This window comes from Cyprinus carpio, chromosome B22 (assembly GCF_018340385.1).
Source record: "Cyprinus carpio isolate SPL01 chromosome B22, ASM1834038v1, whole genome shotgun sequence".
NCBI classification, from domain to species: Eukaryota; Metazoa; Chordata; class Actinopteri; order Cypriniformes; family Cyprinidae; genus Cyprinus; species Cyprinus carpio.
Window position 1 is genome coordinate 23,802,998 of NC_056618.1, and position 27,270 is coordinate 23,830,267.

Genomic DNA, 27,270 nt, shown 5'->3' on the forward strand with positions numbered 1-27,270 from the left:
GGCACCCCTGCGGTTGAGTGAACAGCAGACACATATAAATCTGTATGCTTTAAAGCTAGCTTTCATCAGGAAACGGCGCAGTCGTTTTGATTCTCCACAATACAGTACATAGATATACAGCACACTGATTATAAACTAAAGACAGAAACTGTGCATTGAGGTGGCACTACACAAGCTACAAACATAAATGCTCTGTTCCTAAACCTAGTGCGCTACTATTAGCATTTTATTTTTTTATTCATGTATTTACTTTTTTTGCAAACAAACACATGTGCGTTCTTGAAACAAATTTAATTCTAAAAGTTATGCATTTTAGCTATTCTACCTCATAAGATATCCAATTTTGGCCAAATTGGCATATGCCTTTCCAACAACGTTATGTCAGTATCAGTGAAAACATGAATCCAAAATGGCAGACAATGCATAAGTAGCCTACTTTTGATTATAAATAAACATACATTTCATTCAGTACGGAAATGTATCGATAAACTTAGTGAAAATTATTTTACCAAATATTTGTGTGTACAATGCATTTTTATGCTTATTAAGAGTATTGTGCTTTTAGCTTAACAGCACGCTAATGTCAAAACATCATTTTTTTTCACCTAGAGTAGCTGCTTGTATAGAGCGGCCCAAATCTCTGTTTTATGTTGGTTTTATATAGTAAGAAATATACAACATGCAAATTGCACATGGGATAAAGTAAATGAGCCACACGCACAAATTTTTTTTTTTTCAATTTATTACCTAAAAAAAAGAAAATGTCCTATCACAAGTCACACTGAAATGTATTGCTTAAGAAAAAAATATATTTAGATATTTTCCTTTTTTTTAACTTGATTATTTCCATTATATTCCACAAAAACAAACAGGGCACAGCAACACCCTTTTTCTGCCTTTTGCCCACTTTAAAAAAAAAAGCACAAAGAAATACATAATTCACAGTTACCATTTTGGTTTCATAAATTAATACAGTCACACATGTGCTACACCGGTCTATAGCTAGAACATTGTAAATTGTTTTTTTTTTATCTCGACTCTTGTAATCAGTTTTTATTGGCTACAAGAAAGAACAGGCAACTTAAATGATGTGATCAGAACTCCAACAAACTATTGAAAATGCCCCCCGTTCCCTCCCTCCACCCTCATTCAATTACCCTATCCTAAAACTCAGATTATCTCCTATGCTTTTTTTCAATTTTCACTTTTTTTTAATGTTTACATATAGGTGAGGCACACACAGAGTATATTTCATACATATATAAAAATTAAATAATGATTTTCTTGGGGGAGAGGGAGAAATCGTCCATTGAAGTCATTTATCTGAGAAGAAGGGAAGTGCATGTTGTCAGTGTGTCCTTAAAGGACATCTCAATTGAGAGTTAGGGCACTTTGTTGCTATAGCACTGCAGTTGAAACTAACTTTTTTTCAATTAAATTTGTAAATTTGTTGCTTCTTTGTAGGACAGCAGGGTTCAGGGGATGTAATCAAACAAACAACACACTGATGAAACCTGTGTGAACTCCAGGTCGTGACTTGTACAGACAATATTCTACCAGAGCTCCTATAAATTGATAAAAACCTGCATAAATGCGAATAATTTGTTCAGATTTTTTTTTCGTACACACCGAAGGGGCAAAACTTTAAGGCACTGAAGCCTTGACATAATAGAGCCTCCACCTCCTAAACACAAAAATTGCCCCCGAAAAAAATTGATGCTTTAATAAAAACACAGGACAGAAACATCCCTATGTTGTTCACCACTCTGCAAGTGTTTCGATAATGAGCGTTAAGGCCACTTGAACAGAAAAAAAAGGAAAAGACAATGTTCCCCTTCAGGTAGGTAATCTCATTGCAAACTCAGTGAGTGCAACATGGATGTGGTTCAGGACATTTTGACATTTATTTCCAAGTAGTCATTGGGGCGAACGTCGGTTTCTAACATTCCTGTTAGTCCGCATCTGGACAAGGTCGATGGAAGTTTTGGGGTTTGCTCTGAGGATCCCTTGGATGTTGGGAGTAGAAAATGTTCCATTGTTCCTTAGTTAGTCCAGGAATGATCCATGTATAGTAGAATTCCAGTCCCGTTTTGGTTTGTGACTGATATGTAACATCACGTTCCTAATTCGAAAATCCCAAGTAGCTGGAGCAAATTTTTTTTCCCCCATTTTCATTTTCACAAATTCATGCTTGTATATCTTTTCTTGTCAGCACCAGTATCTCAGTATTGTTATTATTATTATTTTCTATAAAAAGGATCAGGATAAGTCACACTTTTGCATGCAAAGAGAAGTCCCATATAGCAGCAGAACTGTCTGTCTGTGGAACGCCTGATAGAATATGTCAGTTCGTCTACATATGAGGCACTATCAAGAGTGTGAAGGCGGGGGATGTTTACATTGGAATCTGCAAAGAGGTCTGGCCAAACGGACAAATCAATATCGGTAGTCTTGTTAAAACTGTATCACAACTGTAAGTGTTTGCTGGGATAGAACCCTTGAATTCTGGTTTGTTTTAGTTGAATGCATAAATGAGAGATTCCACTTTGGAATAGCAAGCCATTATAATGCACAGTTGTAAACTATTCCTCTGGCACCCCACCACTCTCTCTATTATACACATTTAGACAGTAACAGGAGAGATACAGTGTGTATTTAAATGATTATATAACATCAGATTCATTTCACAGCTTGACTCGAGCCTTGCTGAGCAAATGCTGTTTTACATTTGGTTGGTTTGTTTGTTTTTCGCGGAGGTAAAAAAAGAAAAGTCACTCTTTATATATTCTAAAAACAACTGACTTCACAAGCCTTGCATCTTCAATCACATCAGCATATTTTCGTTTCATGTTTTACTTTCGTACTTGAACCTCTGACTCTACACTGAGCTTTTGTTGAGAAAGCGTTTTTTTATATATATATTTATATACTAAACATGCACTGTGCCATCTCTTGGTTATTTTATGATATTGTCTTTTTTTAATCACAGGTGTGTGTGCAAATGAATCCTCCTCGTCTACAAGAGAAAAAACCTGAATGCTTTGTGGGTAATGCTACATATTTTGTTTCATAAATCATCGTGATTCAAGAAAAACAGGACTTAAAAACAAAGAAGGTAACTCCCTTCAAATGATTATTGAACTGTGAATGCCCATTTGTAATGAAAAAAGGAGGAAGTAGGATCAGTATCTGATTTTTGTTAGTTCATCGTGCCTGTATTTGGCCTGTATGGATCTTCCCCCTGGGGTGAAAAGAAAAATAAAAAAAAGAAAGAGAAAGACAAATCCCAACACCGATGACGTCTGCTATGCTCATTTGTGTTTACTTCTTGGACGTTCTGAGTCCAAATTCTGTCTATTCATCAGTCCAATCCATATCCAAACATCGTCATTTGAAAATTAAGTCTATTCCAAGATCATAGTCTATCAAGGACGTAAGGTAAGTAAAAGTCTGTGAATCTTCCTTTAAGTAAAGTCTTTGTGGTCACAGGATAGACGAGGAGTGAAGCCTACGAGATTCTGTGCATCGTCAGACACAGTCTTCGGAAATTCTCCTCTCTAAAATGTAAACCCCAGTCTTCCTTGATGAGGATGGCGCAACTGTTGCTGCTTCAGGCCATGATGAATTCTGATTTCATATCAGCTTTGACATCGGGCTTCCACACAGAGTCCTCAAAGTCTAGGTCCAGGGAGCCTTCGCTAGACATACTGCTGTTACTGTTGCTCCGTCCAGCCTTGCGGTTGGGGAGCCAGTGATACGGGCCACGGGAGTCTCGCCGGGCCTTCCTGCGCAGACGCTTCTGCTGCATGAGCAGCTGCAGTCGCTCTACTTTGCAGCGTGTGGCTCGGTTCTCTGTCTGACGCAGTCGGTCACCTGAGCAACCAAGAAGGAAAAGCAACAACAGTTAGATTCAAGCCTTGAACTTTTTGGTTCAGGTTAACTGTTACTGGTAGTTTAAGCTAGCTAAAGATGCTAAGAATGTGCAAAATTACATAGTTCTATAATCAAAGTTTCATAGGGTTTGCCTAGACAACTAGCTGACCCGAACACAACAGACTAAAACAGAATGCAGGTGTCTTAAGATGGATTATACACCATTGTAAAATTGCAACACTTTTGGGACTCAAAGGCATTGTGATACAACAGCCAAAGATATTTATCTGAATGCTGCAGTGCTTTCAGGGGTAAGAAACTTGGGGGAAAAAGAAAAGTTTGTTGAATGACTAGTTGACCACTGACTCATCCCTAGCTGGCACACCAAGGCTTTCTGGCAAAGCTGGTTGACCAATAAAGATAGAATCTGCATTTGAGCATCCCATGCTAATGACTAGCATCCAAAACACAACATAAGGTGGTGACTATCTATGCTAGCCTTTTCAGTGGGGAAACGCTTGTGCAATGCACATATTTGATCTAGGACAGAATGACTCAGTGCTTTGGGTCCTGAATGCTAAATGTTATCAAAGGCCGGGCGCTAGATAAATAAACTCAAGTCTGAGCAGTGACGCTGATGTTCTTAAAAAGGCATGCTGCGATTACCCCCACTGCATTGCTCTCTCTCTCTCTGTCTCTTTAAATCAGAACAGAAATAAGTACTCTCCACTGCTGTCTTATTTCAGAAGAGAACATCCCAGTATGTGGCAACAAGTCCTCTCTTCCCTTATCTGAAACGGTTTAAAATGCCCTGGCAGGCGTGCCCTTGAGATACGCAAAAGGGAGAAGTGCGTTCTCACAAAGGAACCCACACTCCCGTGAGGAGACCGACACCCACGCGTGCATGCGCACATGCATTCCCAAGCGATACGATCTCGACTTTGTTGTTTCTTTAACAGGAAGCAAATACCTTGCACTTTCTAATCTCACAAACAATGCTAGGGTTTTAGCGGCTAATGCGCCAATTACGGGGAAAAAAACACAAGGGGGTTTTCCACTCCACAGCTCAACCCTAAACCTTAGATTTATAAATATATTCAAGAGAATGGAAGAGAAAAAGAAACCACAATCTATTAGCCAGCTCCATTAGGAACTATCCCAGAATTAAATAATGAAATAGCTGGCTAGAATGTCAATAATCCCGAGCATAGACTATCTTTCATCGCGTGTGCTCCACTACACATACACACACAGCAACAGCAGCAGTAGCTTTTAACATGGATCGATGGCAAATTAAAAAGACCTATTGATTAAACCTTAGCTCTAGCGCAGCAGTCCATCTCCAGGCGAGGACACTGCTATTGGCTTTCAATAGAAAATGCAAGCGAATGGAAATTGTAAGCGAAGTAAGTCGGGCCTTTTTTCCCCCTTTCTTTTCCTGGCCTGAGCTCACTGAATGAGTAATCATCCACCCAACCCCCCAATACCATGACCCCCACCCCCATACGCACACACAGTTCACCCCTCCCCAATGCCTCTGGAGAGAAAGACAGACAAGGAGGTAGAGAGAGAGAAAGACATGCTCTGGAATTCCACCCAGAATGCAGCAGAAAAAGAGAGCAGATGCATATTCTCGTTCGCTAATCAATTTCATCCACCTCTCCATATCAAAATGAAATCGGGATTTCGTGTGGGCTCAGTTTCCCCATTTACTTGGGGGCAGCTGTGGCCTAATGGTTAGAGATTTGGACTTGTAACCAGAAGGTCGCAGGTTCGAGTCTCGGTGCTGACAGGAGTTGTAGGTGGCAGGGAGTGAATGAACAGCGCTCCCTTCCACCCTCAATACCCATGGCTGAAGTGCCCTTGAGCAAGGCACTGAACCCCCAGTTGCTCCCCGGGCGCTGGATATAGCTGCCCACTGCTGTGTGTGTTCACAAGATGTGTGTGTTCACTTCCCACTGCTGTGTGTGTGCACTTGGATGGGTTAAATGCAGAGCACCAATTTCGAGTATGGGTTACCATACTTGACAAATGTCACGACTTTCACTTTTTTTTTTTTTTTTTTTTTTTTTACTTAATACCTTCCCATGGTGGGCGGGTTTGAGCAGTCTAGGAAGGATTTGCGCTATAAATGTAAGTGGTAGTTTTAATCATTTGGATATTCATAGAGAAAGAACAGGCTGTACAAACATCAACAGCAGAGATCTGCCAAACAGTTCCTTCCTAACCTGGTTAGACAAATGAGATTTGGGGCTTGCTCTGGCATTTTAGCTTGATTAGAGAGGTTCTGGTCTAATAGGACTTTATGGGTTATGAAGGTCTTTGTCTGACTGCACAAGCTCGACAGATACACCATTCAGAAAGGGTCCTTACGCTAATGCTTTTTTCCTTCATCTGCCCTCTCAAAGAGACTCCCTGTAACTCTAGGCCTCAAAAGTAGGGCAGCCACCTCACCTTGCAGCCTGTCAGCTCTTCTGGTGAAAAAAAAAACTTGCTACATGAGGTTGCGGTGCCCCAAGGGACTGAACTACAGAGATCTGGGAGAAAAAGAGCAGAGGAGCTCATTAACAGCACTGGGCACGGCATGCCACTGTCAAGGTATTGTATGAAGCTCACAATGGTCTCAAAGACATTAAGGCAGACCCTTGGCTACTAAGCCAAGTTCCTTTTTGTTCTTTGTGAGAATCTGTGGCCTATGCCAATGTCCTTTCCCACACGGTCACCCTTCCAACCAGATCCACGGACACTGTAAAAACACATCACTGCTACTTTGGCACGGCTTGGGGGCTGTGCTGCAAGGAAAAACAAACTTAACCTGAATGTTTCGAGCAACCCCCGCATCATTATCAGAATAAACATGGCTGCCTGAGGGGGAGACTCAATGCACCCATTTAGAGGGTTATTATTAGGCTATGGTTTGGCTGGCCGGCCTAAAGCCATCCCAACAGATCCACCTGGCTGTGGTGGGGGACTGGGATACACCAAGAACAAAGGCAGAACAAGCAAGGCAAAAGCTCTCCCTTCTCTGTCCCTTGCTTCCAAGACCCCTCCCTGCACTAAGGTTTGGAAACATACACATACGGGGGAGGGGGTGGACAAGAACAGAGAGTTATTTTGCTGCCAACGGCGATTGCAAGTGAACATCATGGACAGAAAAAGCCCCTCCCCCTTGCATTTGCCCTCTCTACCCTTCACTTCCTCCCCTCATCCTCCTTCGCCCCTACGCCAATGATGCATTGTCTCAGAGCGAGCCGTGTGTGCTGCAGTGTCCTCACTGCGCACTCGACATTCTCAGGCCTGCGGCTCAAATTAAGGGGGCTGGGGCAAAAAAGGCTTGTGACGAACTGCCCGAGCCTCAGGGGAAAGGAGTGGGGGGAGGCAAGGACAAAACAACCCCAGCCCCGCCTCCTGCCGCACAGCTGTTCGGGCCCGCACATGAGATATACACCTGGCCTTCCTTTCTAACCCCCTCCCCCAGCCCCCGCATCCACCCACACCCCTCCTCCTCAATACGGCCTCATGACGGAGGCCTCAGAGGAACATAGAAAAAGAGAGAAAGAGGCAAATGAGAACGAGCTACAGAGGGTGGAAGAGATTACACAAAAAATCCCCCTGGAATATAAAAAGTAGCAGCGTACTGGCGAACAAAAGATGGGATGTTGCACTCGGCTCATGCTTTTTGAAGGGAGTGAGCTGATGTATGAGAATGTATTGATCCCTGCATAGAGGGAGAAAGATTCAGACCGAGTGCTGATGCCCACGTGAGGGGGAAAATGGAAAGGAGGAGGATTAAGAATGAGGAGAGAGAGTGCAATGGAGGGAGGCTTTTTACCCAATCGATAAGGCTGTTGGCCTGTCTGCAGGTATTAGGTCAGTTGAGCAGGGTTTTATGGTAAACATTAAGCCCAACCCAATGTGTCGGCCCACACTACTGTGATCAGACAGTCTCTGCAAGCTTCCCTTTTGCCATTGATCCATTAAAGGATCAGCTTAATTAACACTTGTCTTTGACTTGTTTGTTTGTTTGCCTTGATAAGTCCTGTGATCTTTTCGAGTCTGGGTGCTGAAATCACTCTGCATCAAGGGGAGATGTCTTGGCAGCGGAGGAGGGAGTCACACAAAAATATGTCACAGAGTGTCAGACATCAAACTTTGGCATCTAATACTTATTTTTCATCCATATTCATTAATTTACCAAAAATATATTTAAAATGCAATTCACGCATACAGTAAGTTACATACTGCTTCTCTATGATAAATTTTTTTTAATTTTAAATATTTCAATATTTTTTTGGAGGCATATAAAAAAAAATTGTCAAAAAAAGAAGAAACTGTCCCAAACTTTCCTGATATCAAAATACAAACAAAAGCATTTTTTCATATTTACAATTTTTAACAATAATAAAACAATAGTACGTATTAATAATATTGACACTTCCTAAAACTAAAAATATTATTAAAATTTGCAACAAAATTACTTTACTGCTTATTCATTTGAAAAACTTTTGCCCACAAATGTAATTCATGTAGTGTGACCAATATGCAGAAAACAAATAAGTAAATTGTCATTAAATTGAAACTTCAATAGATAGATAGATAGATAGATAGATAGATAACAGTACATTCCTAAGAACATGACGTGTTTTAAACTAGATTAAAAAAAAAGATATCACATATAGTCATTTATAGCACTTGCTCTGTTGAACCAAAACTCCTCAGGATCTTCAAGCAGAATGACTTGCTTTGCTCCCCAACAAAACACACTTTTATAGTTCTCAAGCCTCTGCAGTTCTCCTGTTTAGATGTACTCTGTGATCAGTAGGTGCTCCTGTTCTATAAGCCAGCTGTAGCTAACTCCCAAAGAGCTGGGATAGACGCCAGTGTTGCCTCTGGGTTGGGAGGCGCTCAGAGTGGATGCACAGCACAGGACAGGCATTGTGTTCAGCCATCTGCACCCCTAGCAAGAACTAAACCAGGGGAGCGGTCAAACCCTGACATCTCCATTGCATTTCTGATACGATGGCATCAATGACCCTGCAGGGAGCTGTGGTCTCAAATGACCACATTTGCATACTAGGAGCAATAAAAGGCATCGGATATGGCCTGCCATGGTCCCCGCCTGATGAGCAGCTAAGGATAGTTGGCCTGGGGGGTTTCTTACATGCTTGTTGGCTGTGAGCAAGGAGGGGGAATGAATTATTTAACCCCCGGTCGAGCTGGGCAGGTTTGAGCATCGTAGTGACATGGTGAAAGCCCTGGGGCATTTGATCAAGCAATCTGCACAGAAGCAAAACTGTCTCTTTTCGGTAAGGAAAAGAACTTGGCATTGTTTAAGCACCAGGGAGGCCAGGACAAAGAGGACTGGGATCTTCACATTTCACATCGCCGCACTATGTACACAGCAGCCGGGAGCGTTTGCTTTCGGTCAGATTAAATGATCGAAGGGAGGAATTTGAGCACCCTTCCTTGTTCTTTCTTTCTCACTCTGCTAAAATACAGCTCCACCCTGACGCTCTTGCACAGCCCAAACTAAACTAACCTGAGCTGACAGATAGTGCAGAATGTTGAGGGGCGAAAGCATTCCTGCACTATTCTCCCCCTCCCAGTTTGAGACCTGTTTTCTCCCCCTTCCCTCCCTTCATTTAGTGCAGTGGCCAGGCAACACCAAATCTAAAGGCCATCCCTAAGTTTTACTCTACAGGCTTTCATTCTTTCTCTTCATCTACAAAAGGCAAGGCTGATGTACTACTGCAGTATTAGAGAACACTAGGGCAAACAAAGGGGTTGCCTGCAGTGGGCAAAGGGGGCTAAGAGACCCGTGTGAGCACAGGAATTTGAGCCAAGAATGGTGACCCTCTTCATACCCTCAGCTCTCCATCCCCCATCTCCTCACCAACCTCTCCACAAATACTGACTACAGTCTGTCAAAGCCAAAAGTCTAGAAGAATCCAAGAACAGTGTGCATAGATGGATGTCTAAACAAGTGTGGTGGGGATATCAGTAGGGCTGGGACGGTGGCAGATTTTTACCAACGCAGTGGTAATGGAGCAACTACCGTTGGTGGCACGGTGTTGTTATATATATAATTTGTATTAAGTATATATAGTTTCATATATAATTTATATATATATATATATATATATATATATATATATATATATATATATATATATATATATATATACACACACACACATACATATATACTGTGTATTTCCATATTTCTTTTTAGCATCTTCCATTTACCGCTGTCTCGTTTGTATTTGGCCAGTATATATATATATATATCGTTTGTTTTGTCCAGAAAATAGCCACAGCACCCCTCTCTTTTTTCCATCTTGCTCAAGAGGAAGCGCCAATTAATCATTAGCAGTCGCTGACCGGAAATAAACAACAACTTTATGAATGGACTCTTGGTATTTTCCCTCCACCTCCTCTTGCTGACTTTCAAACACAATGAGCATTCTCTTGGAGCTCATATTTCTTGCATAAATCTCTATTTAAAGGCTGCTAGGAAAACAAGTGTCCATTGACTAGCCCTGGCCCTGACTGCTGGGATGGTTTTTGCAGACAAGCAAGAGTGGAAATAGGATGGCCTATTTACTTTCAATGTGGGGGAAGTATAAAGACCAATGACAGAGCATTATGCAAGCGGAAGAGGGGTTATCACACAGGAAAAATATGTATCGTCTCAAAAAACGTGTAGGATTCCCTACCCTTTGTGAAAATCGAGTGACCGAAGTTATTCCACCCCAGTAGTTGATGATATGTTTTCATATTGTACGGCGTAAGCTTGGTATGCTTTTAATCTAGTCTAGATTGATAACAGGCCTGTGCTTTGAACAGCACAAGGATGATATTTCTTCATTATCTCTGTACTCTCCAACAGTGGTGTTTCATGACAGAGCAGTTCAATTTCCTCCTCAGCGCTGAAGCGAGCTGCCCCAGATAATCAGTTTTTACCAGACAGAGCGGGGTACCTGCCACACGTCTGTGAGTGCTATCTCGCTTCGTTATCTCTCTCGCTCTGGCTCTCTGCCTCTTTCCTCCTGGTAACAGAGTAGTCCACCCCCATTCTTTGCCTCTCAGAGGAAAGAGGACACCATCAGCACAGAGACAAAGCCAGACATGCTGTGGCTGCTGGAGCATGACTTCCAGGGCCTGAAAGAACAAGCCTAGTTCTCCCTCCCCCTCTCCAACATCTTCTTTTTTCTTATCCTTGCACCATTGTCTTGGACCTTCTGAAAATACGCAAACACTGCCTTGGATATGAATCTTGAACCTCTGGGATAGATCCTAAATACTACTGGCTAAGGTAAGTGCTCTAGGAAATGCATCTCTGCATAATTTCTGGCAAATGCAATAAAACTTACCAGGAGGCTTGCACATGCGGATCTGACTCTGACACTGCACCAGTGGGTGGAGGGTGGGCTGGGTCACAGAGGGCACTGTAGTAGGCAGGCCGCTTAGTCCGGCAGTGTGGGGAGGTGAAGGTGGTGGTGATGGTGTTGGTGTTGGTGAGCTGGGGCTGTTGCACTGGGCCTGGTAACGGAGCTGCGTGAGTGACGGTGGCATGCCCTGGTAATGCCGGGTGGCACTTAAAAGGTCATTCAAGATTTGAAGGATGGTGCCTATGTCTCGCCTGGGACGTCCAGTGCTGTCCTGACAGTTGGGATGCAAAGTGCCTGGAAAGAAAAAAAAACAGTATAGAAATTAGATATAAATTATAGATATATAACTATTATAGACATAATATTTCATAGTCGTATACAGAGTCGTCAAATATTAAACTTATTGAGAAGTTGTACCTGAAAATGTCCCAGAAAAGACTCCAGGAGCATGGTTCACAAAACTTTCGATGATAGCCCCTGGCTTGCGGGATCGCGAGGGAGTGTTACAATTGCCAGACGTCTTTGCTGGGCAGTTGGCCTGTGCATGATATGGGCCAGTGGTCAACTGCAAGTATAGTTTGCACATATTATTTGTCTAAATGGTAAATGTAATTTATTACCATTATTATACAAAATTACTAAATTGGATAAGGTAGGACAAACAGTGACTAACCTCTGGACAGGAAGCTGCAGGGATGGGGCTGCTTGGAGAGGTGGGACAGGCTGAAGATGGCTGCTGGGAGTGAAGAAAACTTCCAGGGAGTTGAGAGGGGTGCAGTGGAGGGCTACAGTGCCCTGAGGCTGAGGTGGGGTACATGGGAGGAACGGATGGGATAGAGGGGGAAGGTGGGAAGGCCGCTGAGTTAGATGGGAGCGTTGTGTTTGTATGATGAGGATGTGGGTGTGGGTGATGGGGGTGAGGGTTGTGTGAAACCCTTGCCATCCCAGAGGCAGAGCCTGAAGCTGGCTGAGACTGTCCTGTCGTGCCCTCTGAACTCCCACGTGATATGAGATGCCGATGCTGTAACTGTGGGCCGCCCGAGTGCTGCGCTGCCAACTGCAGTTGGACAAACATCATATGATCGCCTACTCGCAGAGCCAGGGTTAAAGGAGACCGGCCAGACAGGAAGTCACTGACCTGTGAACAGGAAATGAAGAGGGGGTGGCTTTAGTAATTCCCTTTGCACTGCTCTAAACTGGAAAATAATTTGGCAACATGACTAAATGCCTTTTTATGAATAAGCAGAAGTATACAAAAGGCACACACACAAAACACTCTACCATTCAGCACACCCACAAAACGCTAACTTCTGTCTGGCCCCAGGCCTGAAAAATCAGCCATAGAAACAGGATGCAGACCCACTCGCCACACAGTCACATAATAGCTAATTGTTTGAAAGGTTGGGCCGGAAAGGCTTGCCCATTTTAGGAGTACCCAGAATGGATGGGCTCTCTGACCCCTGAATAACAAGGCGAGAAATACAGAATGCTTGTCTTGACTTTGCTCTCCAAACATTTAAAACAACCTCTGCCTTGTTCGATTTAAACCCTGAGACTTTCTTTGTTGCATCTGCCACATTCTGAGGATGTTTTAACTGTAGCTTTAGTAACAATAACAATAAACAACCAAATGTCCCAGAAAAAAAAAATTAAATCCATGAAGATTCCCTCAGTAGATCTATTCAGCATCTGAGTGTTGGGCGACCTGTTGTTAACCCTTTGAATCACTGGGGTCTACCCTCCATAGGTTTTTTTTCTCTAGATATTTTGCTGATCTATTTTTCCATCAAGCAGCCACTCTCACAGTTGAGTGACATTTACTATTCTGTGCATTGAACTGACCAGAAGAGCCAGGCATATCGACCCTTTTCCTTCTTTAGTAGAGATGAAGTTTTTAAAAAATCCTCAGCATGACTAAGAACTAATAAAAATACACTGAATACACTAGATTGATGGTAAACCCTGTTTAAAGGTCAATTGTGAAATTGGTGGCTCACCCCAGAGTGAGGGTGGATCCCACCCCTGAACGACAGTTGTCTTGCAAGTTGATCTGCATCTAATGCTCAATTCAGATTCCAACAAAAGGTCCCTGTAATTACTCAGTGGCCATTAGCTTATAGCGAAGCAACACTGTAATAGGATAAACATCCAAGCACTAATAATTAAAACTTTTTGGGCCTGCAAATCGTCAAGTAAAGCATGCCAGACCCCACATTAGCCTTTCAGATCAGTCATCATCAAGACCAAGCATCTCACTGACTCACTCAAGCCCTCATAATGTCATAAAGACTCATCCCACATAATGAGAGAGTGCGTGAACCCCCACAACCAGTAAAAGTGCCTCTGAAAGGCAAGGACGTGGTCTGCAGAGACATTCCCCACAGCAGCCATCAGTTTGAGTCACAAAGACCTTTGTCAATACATCGGCCAGCCTACACTCTTCTAGTGCAATAACCGAATGACCACAAAGACAAAGACGCAGTGGGTTTACAGATCCGCAGTCTTCACTTACACAGCATCTAAGGAATGTGTGTGCAAGTATACATTGTACAATGTTTTGGTGTTGTTTAAGGGTTCTTGACTTGGCTGGAACAACAAAGATATATTAACAGACCATTTTTGAGAGTCTTGGTGCTTGTGGAAGAAACACCATATTTAGTTACCCTCAGAAATCTGCTTATAATAAAGAGTTTTAGAAGATTGTGGCCAGAAATTCCACACTTTACCTAGCACAGCTATATAGAATCTGTCAGGTGTATGGAGCCTGAAGTGTCAACATGAAGTCCATATCATATAAAATGGATAAGGTACTCAAAAGAGACCGCAAGTATACGTCTGCACAGGTCTCTTTGTTCTTAAGGCCACTGAGTCACTCTCTCTTCAAGGCACACAGATCAAGTTCTATAACAGAGCACTCTTGACACTGGCTTGGAAATTCTTTTGAAGCCAGAAGCCTACCTGGATCCACCCTTTCTTCACTCACTACATGAAAAATTAATAAACTACTTATATATCATATTCTCTACAAAACAGGCCCAATGTGCAGGCACAGAAAGTTTTCCGTAGAACTGGAACGGCAATAATTTAAAAAATTTTGCAGCCATTTTCATGTATACAACATTTAGGATAATATGCTAACAAGAAGAATGAAGTACAATGCCAATTCATTACAAATATAGTATTTTACAAAGGTAAAGTATTCATTCTGTCTATTCAGTCTGGAAATTTCCAACTAAAATCAGTGCAGAAAATGCGGAAATCTGCCAGTTTTGTTTAGGCTGATTAAAAGTCAACAAAGGCAGATATGTACATCCATGGCAATAAAGTTACCATGTTGAAGAACTATATACTTGGCTAAGCCAACATTGGTTCACCTGCAACAGACTAGTGCTCCTCTTCCTTTATCTTTACACTTCATCCATTTTGATTTGTTGGGGAAGCATTTTGCTCTGCAGTGGGCTGCAGTTGCTATGCAGTGAAGAGCGAGTGAAGGAGAGAGAAAGAAAACATGATAAGGGGAGACAGGGGAGGAGGGCTGGGGGAGAAACCTTGTAGCGAGAGAGAGAGGGTGGAGGGGTGTGAGGATGCCAGTAGATGCTGATGAAATATTCAGTGAGAGTACGCCTCTAGCTCCTTCCGTTTTTTTCCCCTCCCTTCCAACTCTATAGCTGACAGTTTTATTTATTGGGGTCCCTGCGGTTCAAGGAACTCATTTGCAGGCGGTTTCTTCTGTAACACAGGAGATGCGGGGCAGAAGCTCGGAACAGCACCAGGCTGATGTTCATCCACAGCCTGAAGACACCCATCTTTGAGGGGTCAAGTAAGAAAACAGGTTCTTTTGATACCAAGCATGACTAAAAGATGACTGGTCATCTATCAAAGGCCCCAGCAAACATGGAATGTTCAAAACAAGCTTATTAACCCTCACCATCGACTGGTGGGTTTTGAACGCACTAGGGGGCCATCAATATGGTCCTCGCAAAGGGGCATGAAGGGTGTGGATGCAATAACAAGCTTCTTTACAATAATCAATCACTTGCATCTTTCTTCAAACCCTGAAGAAAAGACTACCTTCAAAGATCTCACTCAAGGGGTTTGACCTACTCAAGGCCTACAAGAGATTGAATGGTGAGGATTCAGTGGGTAAAGACTGAATTCGATCAGTCAGAACTTGCCAGGAGCCTCTTTCCATCATGTTGACCAAAACCGAATACTTAATGGTACAATTCATCCAAAAATGAAAATTTTGTCATCATTAATATCATTGCAAACCTATATTACTTCTTTCTTCTTCTGTGAAGAACAAAAGATTAGACTTGTAAAAATATATATATTTTTTTTTACACAGAATAAAGAAAGTTCATACAGGTTCAGAAGGAAATTAGGCAAATTATGACATCATTTTCAATTTTTTTTTAGCTCCTGCTGTGTCCACTCTTCCTCATTCTCTGAGCTCTGGGTGACCATCAAAGATATGCACCATGAAAGCGCAACCCCTTTTTCCTCAGATGACTGCACAGATTAGTCTAGGTAGGCGAGAGACTGAGTCAAAACAGACTTGTCGCACTTGCAGCCAACAGGATTCAAAATATCTACAATCATGGGATTCAGCCCTAATTAATGACTTAAAAAACATGTAGGGAAATGTCACAGAATAAAGAAACACTAAGAAGGACAAGTATAAGGAACAGTGCTAAAAAAGAAATGGGTTTGACCTTAATTAAAAAAGCTGGTGGATTGGTTATCGGCTAATGAGAAGTTCTCCACAGCCCCCCTCCCTTCTTCCTTTTCAGTTCAGTCATGAAACCGAGCACGTCAATCACAAAGGCGGATGGGAAACAGGAACAGTCACAAATCCGAGTGATTGCCCATGTCAACATAGTCACTCTTGGATTGGGAGTGCTCTCCATGCAAACACACATAGGCATGTGCCTGTTCGCTGATCAGAGAAACGCAAACAAATTTCTCCTCCCATGTGCCAGCTGTTCCCACAACACGCCAACACCCATGTCTTCTATTTCAAAGATTTGCAAAATCAAAAAAATTCATTGTAGATATGGCCCAAAGGCCACTGGCATCCTGTGGAGCCTTGCCACTCAGCATGACATGTGATCCCACCGCTTCTATTTTCGTCCTCAATCTATACCTGGGATTCTGACTCATCACTGTCCTTCCCGGTAATCACAGACCCTCGTCAAGGGTGACGTCACTATGGCCATCTCTCAGACTTAGTTACTCTCCTTCCCTTGCTTCCTGTGGGAAGGGGATTGGGTGGGTGGAAATGACAAGGGGGTGACTGAGAGATGACTCGCTCTATATTGTTGGATCCCATTATTTGCATCTGTCCATTTGCAGACACAATGACAGGCGCCCCGGCCCCATTCTAAAGTGGGTAGGTGGGTGTCTGGAGGGTGGAGAGTTATGACAGAAAAATATCCCTAGTGTGTAGCACTGAGACTAGGGAAAAGGCGATTTCTTGTGGAAACAAACCGCTATGTTATCCCCCAAGGACAAATCGAGCAATCTACCTGCCTTTAGAGGCGGGTTAGAACAGAAACCGCTAATTAACAAACTCTGCCGCCTGAAGAATCAGACACCAGTCATTATTTCTACTTGATGGGCAGAGTTACCAGCAACAAAGCGTCGTTTGAATGCAAAAGTGGCATTTTAATGTTCAAGAGGACAGCTGATCTATCAAGTGGAGTGCAGAAACTGGGCTATATTTTCCCTTGGAACTAAAAAACTCCTTGATGCCATTTCATTCTTCCTCTTTAACGGCGGAGAGAAAAAAAATACAAACTATAGACACACAAAACAAAACAAACCATCTTTAAATTATAGGCCAGAAAAAGCTGTTAGGCCAGAGTAACAAGGGAAAAATGCCATTCCAATAATTGCAAGCCTTCCCTTTCCATAAAACAGTCTGGTTACGAGGAGTATGAGATAGATCTTTCCCTGGAAGCAAGCGCTGTAGCTCTTGGAATTCTGCTGTGTATATGTGGTTGTCCCCTATAACTACAAACCCAACCTTATCTAGCAAGACATGTAGGTATTGTTGAGTGCAGATCACTTTTTACATTCGTTGTGGCAGCACGATTGTGTTGACTAATTTCAATTCTGAGAGAATGATATGTCTCGCATTTGACAATGTTACTGACTCAGTTCATGCCTGTAACCATGAAGCTACAAAAAGGACACGAATGATGACTAAAAATTATGATTTCTAAAAAGGGGCCGTTTCGTAATCGGCCAGATGACACAGTTAGCTGCCTACAAATAGTACATTAGAACAGAGAAAAAGCACAAGAATCATTGCATGCTACTGCAAAAGGTTTTTTTGATGAGAAAGGCCAAACGCAGTCACTCTTCAAAGGTTGACACTGCAGAAGGCGTATTGAACGATAAGAGCAGTGCACTCCCCTGTCTACCCTTCCCCCTCTTACGCACACAACCACACTCCTCTGTCGTCATTACAGTTAGGCGCTTTCCTCTCCTACACAAATGCGGCATAATCATAGTTGGACATAAAATAGTAGTTGCAGAGTTTCTTGCACATGAAAGGTGGCATCTCAATGAAGTGTCTTCTAGGTGGGGTTTGCCTCGGCTCACAGATGTTGCCTAGAAACTGGAAGGTGCTTCTTAAAATATGCGTAATAAGTGTGTGGAGGTCCTCAAGTTAAAAGCTTAGGAGGGCATCATCTGTATTCCATTACTCTATGTGTGAGTGCAACCTCTTGCCAAGTAGAGAGTTCAAAAACCTACAAATGATCCTTTAAAAAAATAGCCAACTGCGGGTGTTCACTCTTGCCCTGGCAATTAGGTTAAGTGTATGCACAACTGTCCAATGTAATGGGCCAATGTGTAATTCACTCTACTGGGATGACCTTATTAGAGTGAAACCTTACCTGTGTTTCCGTCAAACTCTCCAGCGCCTGCATTACTGACTGCTCAGGTCTTGATGCTTGAGACTTTGAGAAGAGAGAAACGACAGGGTAAATATGTGTGACAAAAAGGGTTGGCAAAGTACAGCACATGTAATGAAGGTCATGCTATTTTTACCATTAGGCCTGCTTCAATTGTTGGAACCAGCGTTAACTTGCTCCCATCCGTTATTCCCAAATCTTGAAGTTTTCCTGAACTCAGTCGTCTAAAAAAAAAACAAGATGATGATGTTAGACTTCAAATCTCAAGATGCAAAACTTTCCAAAACAGATCTGTTTATGACTTAAGGTTTGGAACAACACAAGGGTGAGAATCTTAATTTTTGAGTGAACTCTCTCTTTAATTATACACAAAACCACCACGGAAATAATATTTTGGCCAGTTATGATGAACGTTTTCTTTTTTACAAGAAAATACTTAGACAAATATTTAGACAAGTATACAAAACAAAGAAAAACAATTCTAGGCTACTACATTTGTAGCCTATACCAGCAGACCAAAAACCACAGCATATGTAAATCAGCATGTTTATTCCAAAAACACCCCCGCATAAATCCAAATGTTTCAAACACACAGTCTAAATGTATTTTTAACCCACAAATCTCTTAAAATATCTGTCCTAGTGGCATAAATGTGTACACATGTGCTCAGGCTAAATGTCACCACCTCCTGCTGAACAAAGGGACTGAGCACTTTGCCTGGAGGCAGCTAAACCAAACAGAAGAGATTAAGCGACTCTCTTCGTTTTAAAAGGATGATGTAATTTGGTGGTGATTACTTGTGAGGGCTTTTCAATCGGCCCAATTCAAAGCACAAACAATGCAACTGTTAGGGTCATTTGCAAGTGACAAAAGAGTTTCTCTCTCACCTCCCAGCTCCCACCACCCAAGTGCAACTGTTAGGCAATGTGCAAACTGCACTGAAACTAACATTCCCCTTTTTTCTCTTAACATTCGCTCAGAATATTGTAACACTGCAGTGCGAGTCCCACTAGGAATGCTTTATTCCCAGGCATCCAGTTGAAAATGACAATTACTAATGCCATGCATATTCTAATCAAGCAAAGTAACCAGTTTAATCAAGTGATTAGGAAATTCTATTTACATGCATGCACTGCTGTCAGTTGCGCACACCTATGGGTCCTTTATAAGCCATTAAACTGACATTGCTTGCATAATGTTTTGAGCTAGTAGTACAGTTTCAGGTGTGATGCCGGTTTCTGCACCTTGCACATGGCCTACATTAAACTGACTTCCACAGCACACTGTCAACAGCATATATCACTTTCACTTCTCTATTGAAGAGGCTGTGGACTCCCACAGCAAAAATATCATGGTAGACATTGTAACATGGACAGCAATGTTGTTATGTATTAAAAACATGACCTAGAGCTCCATGATGCATGTGTCCCTGGCAATCCATTAAAATATGTATTCATTCATATGTATATTTTGTACTAGTTACTGACTACCTTTCTTTTGTCATAAAAACTATCACTTGACTACTCCAGTAGTGACTACTATCTATTCAGTTAGTCAGCAACTGCTCATTCCTTACATACTAGTGCTTACCGTTTTGCTAGAAGTCAATATCCCAATATTGGTAACCAGAACAGATAATAGTGACTATCTGATTGGTTCAAAACTACTAAACAATCAGTACTACAACCTAATGAAGAATTAAACTGGAATAGTTACTAGTAACTACTAGTCAGAACTGAATAGTTTATATATATGATATTGAATAGATACTAATAGTATGTAATGTTTTCACATTTATATTTTTCGTGAAATGGAAGATACATTAGTCACTACTGGATTAAGTACTAGTAATAAAAACAAGCACTCAGAACATAAAAATATAAGCCAGCTAGTTAGTTTAAATAAATGTTAAAACGGCTTGCCATCAGAGACGGCTTAATATATCCACTCGGAAGCCCAGCCAAAACCCACCTTCTGACCTGCTCTTAACCACTGTTAAAAAAATAACTAACCGTGCAGTCTAACAGCAACACATCAGACTACTACTCACGTTTCTTTGTGTAGCAGAGCGAGTCTTTCTTTGGGTACTTTTAGTCTTTGAGAGAGTCTTCGCTTTAGCCCTTCCACGGTCTCTTCAGCGGGCAGGGAGAGCTCAAAGCGTGTGCCGGTGGTGGAGTGGATGTACAAATTCATGGGGGGCTCGCCAGAGACGCTCTCGCAGGACGGCGCAGCTCCGCGACTGCTGCAGCTCCGGGCGCTCGGATGCTGGTCCATTCGATAGCCTACGATAGAGGAGACAGGGTCGATGGAAGCGGAGGGATAGGGCTGGATCTCTCTATCTGTAAAAGCTCTTGGAAAATATTCCCAATGATTATTCCCGTTTGGTGATCGATCCTGCGGTGATCCTAATAGCTCCTTTTAAAGCAGTATTTAATTCTATCTTTCCGATAGTGTATTAAAATGCATATTCTGTAACTGTAGTCCTATATCGTTGACAGTGTACTGCAAAACCAGCGCGACCTTTTTTCCCCACTCTTTTTTTTTTTTTTTAAAGCGCAGCCCTCATAGCAAAGAGAAGCTCCCGTGAAACACGCATAATAATGCCCCTTGTTTCACCGTGTCTCGCTTCCACTGTGCTGCTTTGGTCACACCCACAAAGGCTCTGCCTAATCACATAAGGCGCAAGCAATGACGTCATAAGTGTAGCCAATGGAGGGATGTGCTGCTCACCCGCGTGGAACGCAAACCCCGCCTCTTTTCTCTCCCCCACAGCGCTTTCCTCATTGAGGACAAATCCAATCTGAGTGGGCGAGGAGCTCCAGTCCTGGAGTTCCAGCCCACTCGTACCAATTCCACACCATTCATAAGGCAAACTGTCAAAAGTAACAAGTCACCCAATATAACCTTGAATGTTTAAATAGCAACACTGGACGCTCTGTTTACATAATACAACAAATTGTCTTTTACATATAGCCACTAATAATAACCAAAAAGTGTCTTAAGTTGCATGTTTGTTGCTCACTGTGTCAGGTGTTTTTTTTTTTTTTTTTTTTTTTTTTTTTTTTTTTTTTTTACGTTTTCTTCCACAGAACAAATTGTTTCAGTATTTTTGTGATATATTTGTGATGGGCCTTTTTTACACTGATATAAGGGTGACTCTTTTTTTTCAGTTTCTGTAACTAAATTTTCTAACAAGTTAGCTAGCAATTAACTTTTGAATGAATGTATGTATGTATGTATGTAGGCTACTAGTGGCAATAATAATGTTTCTGAGAACAGGCTACTTGTTATAAATATATTTTTATTGTGTTCATTTGTATTAGAAATTGAAGTTTAAATTGCAGAGTTTCAGAGTTTCAAAAGTTCATCACTGAGAAATGTAACATATGACGTCTTTAGATATTCTATAGAATGAGTAAGAGGCACAGTTAAACGTTTAAAGCGATAATAATCTATCTTTCAAAGCTAAAATGCATTTTTATATCATTGCTAGAGAACAGAGCACTTCCCCTAATTAAAGCATACTCCATATGCAAATATATCATCATCCACGCATGTTCTAAGGGCCTGTAATCTTTCTAAGCGTGTAGCTTACGTTTAAAAGCATGTATTACAGTTATCATTATCTCTATTCAAATAGTCCCCCATAAAAGACACTATGCTCTTAAGGAAACGTTGCATCCCAGTCTTACAGTATAATAAGCATTGCTTGGGGCGATACACAAATTGACACTTACGTCACTCACTATCACGATCTCGTGCCAAATGTGCTGTAAGCTACAGTCTGCAAACGTCTGCAGATAGTAGGCCAGTTACGATATAGCACCTTATCTGTACAACAAAACTTAAATTGCTGATAAAATATCTTGTTTTGGGTTATATAGCAGATTCGTTTTTACGAAATGCATGCCTCGTTTGTGCCTTGCACCAGAATTTACAACTCATTCACGTGGTGCATGAGCATAGGCATCATTGACTTACGTTAACTTAACCTATGTGAAAAAAAAATATATTCAAGTACAATTTACTTTGTAGTGAAACTTGAGCGCCTACCAGTGGTGAAAAGAGGTATTGGCAACGCCAATATCTAAACAAGTATGAAGCATAAGCATGCAGATCCATAACAACTAATTTTTTTTTATAAGCAAGAAATAAACATCAAGTGGAAGCTTATGATGTTAATATTTTTGTGCTACTTAAAGGAAAAGTTCACGGAAAATTTTTATATTTTGTCATTTAGCTATCCTTATGCTGTTCCAAATCCATTTCACTTTCTTTTTTTCCTCCGTAGAGAACAAAAGGAGACGTTTAGGTAGAATGACAATCTTAGTGACTATTTCAAGGGGAAAAAACACGCAATTGCATTAAATCTGTGGCTGTCAATTCATAATATGTTCCTTTTGTGTCTCACCGAAGAAAGAAAGTGACACAAGACAACAAGAGGATGAGTAAAATTACAGTATTTTAATTTGGAGGTGAATCCCTTTCAAGTTCAATCAGTCCTGCATCATCTAAGTCAGAAACTATTTTTTTCAAATTGATTTTACTCAAAAGTTTAAAAACAAGTCAAATGAAACAGTAAAGAACTGGCATACTACTGCAAAATTCAAACAGAATTGACAGCAACCCAGCAGTTGCTCAAAAAGTTCACCATCCTTAATAGAAAATATCATTTTGACACTCACCAATTATTGTGGCGAAAACCTCAAAGTTTCGCGACAATGTCTCAGATTCTTCCACAAGATTGCCTAGTTTTGGCATGTATAGAGAAAATGATAATGTAGTTTAGGTTTGTCCACAAAAAATGTCCACTAAGAAGTGGCTACAACAGCCGGTACACTTGGTTAAATGAATCAGCCGTCCCAGTGCAGATGCCTGTTTAAATCCCAAGTCTACTCCAGTGCTCCTGCTATCTGAAACTACACCGTGTGACAGCATTCGAGCGTTGGAGTTGAAGTATAACACCTCTTTACAAAGCTGCTCACAGAATGGGTGGAGACTTTGCTTCTTGCGATGTCAGCATGTGATTTAAGGTGGAGGCCTTAAATCACATGCTTTACTTGATTCTTTATGGAGGTTTCGGAAAATTGTATGAATTTCTGACTATATAGTTTCACTCAGATGAAATCTAAGAGTGCAAACAAGCTTCATTTGGTTGGAAAAACACATGTATAGTCAAAATATAAGATCTGAGCTACCTTAAAAGATGTTAACGTGGAGTTGCCTTTGATTTAGGAGGGGCGTAACTATGTCCTGACGTCATAAGGATGTTACTGGGCAACCAGTCAAGGAAAACACATTGCTTGGATACAAGAGAAGTCGACGGTAAACAAAAAACTTACGTGGAATTCTAATCTCAGGAAGTTTGTGACGCCAATTTAATATAGCAGCAGGAATGTTTAAGATGAGAAAAATTGATGAAATACTGCAATATTTTAAGATATAAACGTTTGCATGTTATATAAGCAAATAATTTGAGAATAAAAAAAAAATGTCAGTTTAAACCGGTAAACTCCACCCTAGAGCAAAAACTAAACAAACATAGGACAACTATATTTCACTTTAAGTAAATGAGGAGGAGTAATTTTATATAGCCATCTGTATTTTATATTTTTTGAGTAAAATGTTATTATCAGTCATAACATAATAATGAGGTAGTTATAACTTTATACCTAACAGGTATACTACAATACTGAAATATGTGCCGTATACTCCCATAAACACCTTCCCTCATCACCTTTTCAAAGCAGTGATGCGGCAAGGTGGAGGCTGTAAACCTGAAACTAATTTACAAATTGTAGATGAATAATAAAGTCTTTATATATTGCTTCTAATAAGCTGACACAATGTGTTGTAAGAAGGTTTAGCTGCTTTCCCACCCTAAAGGGAATTAGGTTGAAGAGGTTTTTTGCTCTTGCCAATTAAACAGCCTTCAGTGAATCAATTAGCCTTATTCATGCAAGAACGTTTTTAAATGGAAAGGGTGGATGTGAAGGATTTGAAGTGTCGCATACAATGAGTATCTTTATGCGCATTCAAATGTGTGAGACATGTGTGGGACATTTGTGGGCGTCTGTGCATGTGTGGGTGAGCAGCATTCCAAACCATCAAAGTCATTCCCGTTCCCTTTTTTATGTTTGAGAAATTTTCAACAGTCTGTATCCGTCAGCCCCTTCCCGATTGTTGTTTACCCTGATTCTTTTGTAAAAAAAAAGAAAGAATCATTACACACCCCCAAAAACGCAAAACTCTGTTTCACATATCTCTGTCAACAGGAAGTGGGAATAAATGAGTACTGTAGGAATGCAAAAATTACACAAGAATCATTTACACCCCCACCTAATTCACGTGAAAAGGTTATGAAGTAAGAAGACATCAAACTTTGCAGGTGTGTTTGCTTTTTCCAGAGTGTGGGAGATTTTTGACTACCATTCAGAAGTTTGGGGTTCGTAAGATTTTTATAAAGTTTTTGGTCTCTTATGCTTACCAAGGCTGCATTCAATTTATTTGATCAAATAGTGGTAATGTGAAATATTATTGTCTTTTAAAATGGATGTTTTCTACTTCAATATATTTTACAGTAAAATTTATTCCTGTGATTAAAAAAAAAGCTGAATTTTCAGCAACCATACTCCAGTCTCGAGTGTCACATGATCCTTGAGAAATCATTTTAATATGCTGACTTGGTAATTTGTATTTGCGACATTGACTTTTAACTGTACACTATCAAGCTTGCTCAACCAAATAGATTGACATTAAATATCGAAATACCTGTATCTTAATGCTTCTGCTGAAAAGTCCATTATAATGTACTAAACTATTGACCAAGCAACAAGACGAACACTGCAACAATAACAGTAATATTATTACCTTTATTTACAATTTTCCACTATTGTCGCGATTACTGAGACTTGTGATGGTGGCATTTGCGTTCATAAAAAAGAAAAACCAACAACAACGTGATTCCGCAAAACGAAAGAAATGATAAGTAGCGACGTGAATATTATCTGACCTGTGTTTAACCAATGACATTCGATTTGATCCAGATACCGAGCCACTCGGCCAATCAGAGTTGAGGACCGCAAATAACTGTTGTATAAATTATGACATACATAACCTACGTGATGCAAATAACAGCTTTTTCATTATTTAAAGTGTTTAATCCTCTGCTAATCACAAGCCCACTGATGCAGGTATTCTTTATATATAATCACAATATTGCATCTTTTGTTCCAGGCATTAGTAGCTTTGTAGGCATATTGCATTTGAATAGTCTGTAGCCCCCTGCAGTTTGACCACATTATGAAAAAGTTCACGTAAGCACTTCTTTATGGAAACCGAGAGCAAGCACTACAGAATTCACCCAACACATCAGCCAAATTCCCAAGCAAATTAAGTGTGAATTGCTTGTTATTAATACAGATTTCATTTAATATTATACAAGACATCACATGATGAATTAAGACAAAATGGAATTACAGGAGTATCTTTGTTAGCCTCATGTTCTGCAAGGTTTATTTGTTCTCCGCAAACCCTCGTTATCCACCACCCACTCAGCAGCCCACACTCAAACACACATTCTCCCATGTACTCTCGATGTCCTGCAGGCTTAATCCTGGGTTGGCTCGGATTAGCAACTTCCCACGTTAGGCTAATTTAATCAGAAGACAGCCTCTAGAGAGAAGCAATGCACAGGGACTGTGTGGCACACTGACATTTCACCTGTATCCACTGTTTGACTGGTTGCAGTAATCTAATCAGTGATATGGAAGGTTATTTTGGCCCTCTGATTCCATCTGTGACGTAGGAAGCTCGGTCAACTCGTATCCAATCAGACTTTAAAAATAGAAGCCTACACTTCACAAGAATGCTATTATTTCCTGTCACTCTTTAAGCTGCAGTTCCCACGATTGGTGCTAATGCTATTGCTAATGTTCCTTTTTGCTTACTTCCTTATTTCCCTATCCTGTTCGAGTTCACCAGAGAGTTCAATTGTGTCGGTCAAGTAAAGCATTTACATGTGGGCCAATGTTTACTTTTACAACTTCCCACATAGTGACCGAAGGAATCAGCGTATGACCTCTATGAAGTGTTCTTGGAAAACGCTGGATTAATCCAAGTCTAAAACATTGCTGGTTTCCTAGACTGAAAGTAATCCTGCTCCTGAACGAGATTGCTCGGTTAAGCTTGACTTCTGAATACGGTCCTTATCTTGCTTAATTAGTGACTTTAGAAGTCAAGGCATCATTAAAAATGGTTGATAATTATTTAGGTTCAAGACTCAAGAGTTGGTGAGGTTTAGCATTAAAACAAGATGTGTTTTTCAAGGATATTAATCGTACCTAGTGTTACATACTGGAAAAATTTGTTTCAACATTCTTAAATTGCTTGATTTCAAAGGAAATGTCAATTGCTCATGCAAATTCATTCTTTTTTGTGCCTTTCAGTTCCTCATTAGTTGACAGTCAAACAGCTGCAAAAGTATTATGAAGCAAGAATTTGACAACGCACAAAACTGACAGAATCTGAAATGAATTACAATATATTTAGCATGAAATAAATATAACACAAGAAACAGTACATTTAGCACATATAAAATACCTGGATAAACCTATCCGTCTGCATTCCCAGTCATCTCAATGGCACTTGCTCGGCTGGTGTGAACCCCATAGAAGTATGCATGTGAAATCTGCCATCTTTGCTCATGAGCACTTATTATTGCACCCAGCCATGTGACTAATCACTTTAGAGCCACAGCAAAATGACGTGGCCACAGTGCTGTTTGGATGACAGATGTACACACTGTAAAATCCCAACCTGCTTACTGGCATTTTTCCAGTTGTGATGCCAAAAGCAGCAGATAGAAACAAAAAAGAGGTGTTAAATAAATCAGTCCATTTTACATGGTTACATTTTAATGGCCATCAATGAAAAAATATGGTGTAGTTACAAGCATCTACCAGCAGGGGCTAATGGACCATGCTAATCATAAAAATCATTACTTTGAGATGCTTTACGTCACGTTGCTTAACCAGGGGTTGAAACGACGTTAAGCATAGTGAGAAAAACCTAATAGTAGCTAA

At 40.9% G+C, this 27,270-nt stretch overlaps 1 protein-coding gene across 3 annotated transcripts; it reads right to left on the minus strand.

Moving 5' to 3' along the window:
- Positions 1 to 721: 721 nt before the first annotated feature.
- Positions 722 to 26,847, minus strand: LOC109091618 (midnolin-like). 3 transcript variants are annotated; one of them, XM_042749482.1, is made up of 8 exons: positions 26,789 to 26,847; positions 20,238 to 20,469; positions 18,324 to 18,411; positions 18,170 to 18,232; positions 11,938 to 12,402; positions 11,682 to 11,829; positions 11,247 to 11,558; positions 722 to 3,873 (listed from the first exon to the last, which is right to left on the minus strand). In XM_042749482.1, exons 2-8 carry the CDS (start codon positions 20,459 to 20,461, stop codon positions 3,611 to 3,613), a joined length of 1,563 nt encoding a protein of 520 aa, XP_042605416.1. In that variant the 5' UTR covers positions 20,462 to 20,469; positions 26,789 to 26,847; the 3' UTR covers positions 722 to 3,610. The 3 variants fall into 3 exon arrangements, with proteins under 3 accessions (XP_042605416.1, XP_018960946.1, XP_018960945.1); XM_019105401.2 differs by lacking the exon at positions 26,789 to 26,847 and adding an exon at positions 22,873 to 23,135 and having other exon boundaries at positions 11,682 to 11,802; XM_019105400.2 differs by lacking the exon at positions 26,789 to 26,847 and adding an exon at positions 22,873 to 23,134.
- Positions 26,848 to 27,270: the final 423 nt, after the last annotated feature.

Bases quoted from the DNA above. Each gene is read 5' to 3' on its own strand.
- LOC109091618 (XM_019105400.2), bottom strand. From the start codon at position 22,948: ATGCCAAAACTAGGCAATCTTGTGGAAGAATCTGAGACATTGTCGCGA. The intron at 18,412-20,237 runs GTGAGTAGTAGT...TTTTTTTTTTAG, and splicing joins GCTCTGCTACACAAAGAAAC to ACGACTGAGTTCAGGAAAAC. The intron at 3,874-11,246 runs GTAAGTTTTATT...TTGGTTGCTCAG, and splicing joins CCGCATGTGCAAGCCTCCTG to GTGACCGACTGCGTCAGACA.